Genomic DNA, 3560 nt, shown 5'->3' on the forward strand with positions numbered 1-3560 from the left:
TAATAAGAAAATTCTATGATGGAGTGACTAAAATTACAGTATCCATGACGATATAAACATAAATTTTATAAATTACACATAAGACTAGTAAATAGAAGATATAATAAGTAAATTAATATAAGAGTGGTAAATTGGTGTTTTAAAATCACAAACAAAACCAACACTTAGTAAAAATAAAACAAAACCTATAAATCAACATTAAACTTTAATTAAGTAAAAACAGTTTATCCATTTAATTTAATTAAACAAAAAATTAACTCATCAATTGGAAACAAAAAAAAAATGTATTGAAAACAATTGGAATAAGTTTTATTGAATTGGTTTAACTATAAATTCTATATTAATTTTAGGACATTTATAAATTTTCTTTTCATTTTCTATAATAGTATGTATTTACTACACAAGTTAATTACCTGAAATTATTTTTCTTAATGTGGATCAAGCCAAAACAAAATAAAAAAGATATTCTTATATTACTAGACGTAGGTGATATATCAATAAAATTGGGTCTAATTTTCAGTTTAACACATATTTTATTTAGTTTTAAACTCCACTTCTTAATTGTACTTAAAGGTCATTCAGGTTTTCTGTCAATAAGGTTTAGAATAATGCAAAATCACCTTATCTTACAAATAGCTAGATTTCAAAAACATGAAAAGAGTAGTTTTTTAAAATTTGATTTTGAGAATTAATTTTATCCTTAATAAAATTTTACATAGATTATTACATATATTACGTAAACCCAAGACTATAATTTTTTTTGTTTAAAACGAAAACCAATAAATATATAAGGTAATTATTATTATAAAGTTACACATTTTGACATTTGTAGTAAGAACATGAGAGGATACCTGGAGTGTATTGGGATTTGGGCTGAAGAGAAGGGAGCCCTTGGAATTGGGAAACAAATGAAATTATCTGCGTGGTCCTTGTACTCATGGAGGGACTGTACTTCTGAACCAACAATGCTGAAAATGCAGGGTCAAAAATCAACATTAACTTGATGAATAATTGTTTGAAAAAAAAAAAAAGGAAGAAAACTTGATTAATATAAAAGAGAGCAAAGGAGCACAACCATAAAGAAGTTGTATAAAGGAATATTAATCAAGCTTGATTAATATTCTTCTTCTATCCAACACCACAACATGAAACCCAGTATTCCTGTTGCAGTATATGGTGAGAACTGTGAAGTGCAGGAAGTAGTTTCCTAAGAGAGATGATTGAATGCTCTTAATTATTTTTTCAGAAAATCATTTTATTTTTAATAAAAGTTTAATTTTTCTTAATAAAAAATTTCATTTGTTTTTATTAAGTTGTGTATCATATTTACTAATAAAAAGAAGTTATTTGGGTATATAAGTAGGATACCTCATCTAATATGCTAGTAGGATAAATCTCCACCTGATATGCTAGTATTTTAGGTTAAATACCTATAAATTCTAAGGCGAGTCCACAACAATCCCCAGATAACTGGATTTAAGTCCTAACTACACCAGTAGATTGAATAGAAGTGCAAATAAGTTGAACTCTTTTGTCACTCATTTTAGTCTTTTTTTTTTCACATACATTGAAAAAGGATAACTCTGTCGTGATTGCCATGGCAGAGCCTATTTCAAACGGTCGTGCATGCTAAAGGAAATTATCATGAGATGAGTGAGAAACCATACAATCAGTAGCTACAGCCCTCGATTAATCAGCCACATGGCCACAAATATTATTGGCGGCAAATATCTCAACAAAATCACAATAAAGATGAGCATCCTCGATTCCATTCCTTAATGTAAATAGGACAGCCTGTCTAGCCATTACTCTAAGAGATTTGGCTGGCTTTGACACTTGTATATAAACTTGTAACCCTCTCGTTCTTTACAAGAAATAAGATAATATTTTCAGCTTAATATTTCTTTTCAGTGAGATCAAAGAAATGAAAAGAGATATAGTCTATTAGGTTGGCAAATCTACTGAAACAATATTGTTTCCAATCAACTCCGAAATACAACCAATTGAACAACGTTCAGAAATCGAAAATCATTTATTACCAGTAAGATTTATTGTTATACGCTATACATATGGCTTTAACAGTCACATTACCAATACATTTTTAATCATGGTAGGTAGGTGCTGGAATGTATACAATATTATCAGCCTGGAAGAAATGGCAGACATGGGAGCTCCCTGGCTCGATCCCAAGCACACGAAACGATGCATGATCTCGACTCCAATGAGACGTATCCATGTGGCAAACTGCTACAGCTTCCACTCTATCTCCATTATCACCACCTAATGAAACACCGAATAACTTGTTCTCAGTCATTTGGCTGTGGCAGTAGAAGATTGCATAAGGGTAAGGCATGATATGACATGCCACCATCTTGGGAGCAACCATTGGTTTAGGCACTTGTAAAATAGTGTAATTTTGGAAAATGGTAGTTGATTTTGTGAGAAATTTTGTGCTTAGAACTTGGAATTTGATCTCCAATCCGAAAGTTCCGTGTACAAAATCAAGCATGGAGTCCAAAGAGGTAGCACAAATTTTGGTTTCTCCTTCGATGGGAGGAACTTCGCAATGATTCAGGGTCCCTTCCACGGCTTTGGCTAGGGGTGAGTCATCCGAGAACGAGAAGAATTGAAGAAGGTAAGGCAGTTGTTTCAATGAAAATGGAATGGAATCTGCTTCTTCTCTAGGCAAAGCCTGAGGATAAGCTGAAGGATCTCTCTTGCGAAAATAAATCGGCATCGTTTCGCCAATCTTTAGATCCTTCAAGGTGAAGAACACCATCGTTGAAGGGTCCATGTGATTCATGTGGGATGGTATTGAATGAGAATCATGAAGATTCTCCGAAAGCACCTGAGCACACTGTAAAACAGTTGAGCAATTCAATATCACAACATAGATGAAAAATCAACAACACAAGTTCTATAAAGTGTAAAACTGAAGGAGCAAAATATATCTTTTTGAGTTATTGCTTTAAGACAACACTTATGTACATGTATTACAAAGTAAGCCACTTAATTAGCACACATTGAGGATTATTACCAGAAAGAGTAGAGAAAGAAGGAGGTTCCAAGCTGAAAATCGTAACCCCATCTCTTTTCTATTATCGAAGTTTGTTATGTATTTTAGTAATTTTTTTTTTCAGGGAGAAGAAACACAGATAACAAGTGAAGCAGAAAGAGAAGAGATTGTGTGACTGTATATGTCAACAACCAAATGATGTGTGTTGATTTTCAAGTGGAAATTTATAGCCTGCATAAGCTGAACTTGTTCTACTGTGCTGATTAATTGAATCACAACACAGTTTGAATAATGACCTTGATAGTCCAATCCAGCAAAGAATTCAGCACTCCAATCATTTGGGGACACACGTATTGCACCTTCATCATGTCTGCGGATTTTAATAGTTTTGACTGAGTGAATGATTACTTCAATTGATAACATTGCATATTAGATTACCAGACCTAAAATTGATTTCTTATTAAAAAAATTACTTGCAATTTGGAAACTCTCTTTGACACATTAATTACAGACTCGAAATCTGTATCAATATTCGAAAATGGAA

General features: G+C 32.3%; 1 protein-coding gene across 1 annotated transcript; it reads right to left on the reverse strand.

Annotated features, from left to right (window-relative positions):
- Positions 1 to 2013: 2013 nt before the first annotated feature.
- On the reverse strand, positions 2014 to 3324 carry LOC102611517 (BURP domain protein USPL1-like). Its single transcript, XM_006487101.3, has 2 exons — positions 3038 to 3324; positions 2014 to 2857 (listed from the first exon to the last, which is right to left on the reverse strand). Exons 1-2 carry the CDS (start codon positions 3086 to 3088, stop codon positions 2102 to 2104), a joined length of 807 nt encoding a protein of 268 aa, XP_006487164.2. The 5' UTR covers positions 3089 to 3324; the 3' UTR covers positions 2014 to 2101.
- Between the last annotated feature and the right edge of the window lie 236 nt (positions 3325 to 3560).

Source organism: Citrus sinensis, chromosome 8 (assembly GCF_022201045.2).
Source record: "Citrus sinensis cultivar Valencia sweet orange chromosome 8, DVS_A1.0, whole genome shotgun sequence".
In the NCBI taxonomy this organism is placed as follows: domain Eukaryota; kingdom Viridiplantae; phylum Streptophyta; class Magnoliopsida; order Sapindales; family Rutaceae; genus Citrus; species Citrus sinensis.

Coding starts and splice junctions, on each gene's coding strand:
- LOC102611517 (XM_006487101.3), bottom strand. CDS start 3,088: ATGGGGTTACGATTTTCAGCTTGGAACCTCCTTCTTTCTCTACTCTTT. Junction 2,858..3,037: donor TTCTTTCTCTACTCTTTCTG/GTAATAATCCTC, acceptor ACTGTTTTACAG/TGTGCTCAGGTGCTTTCGGA.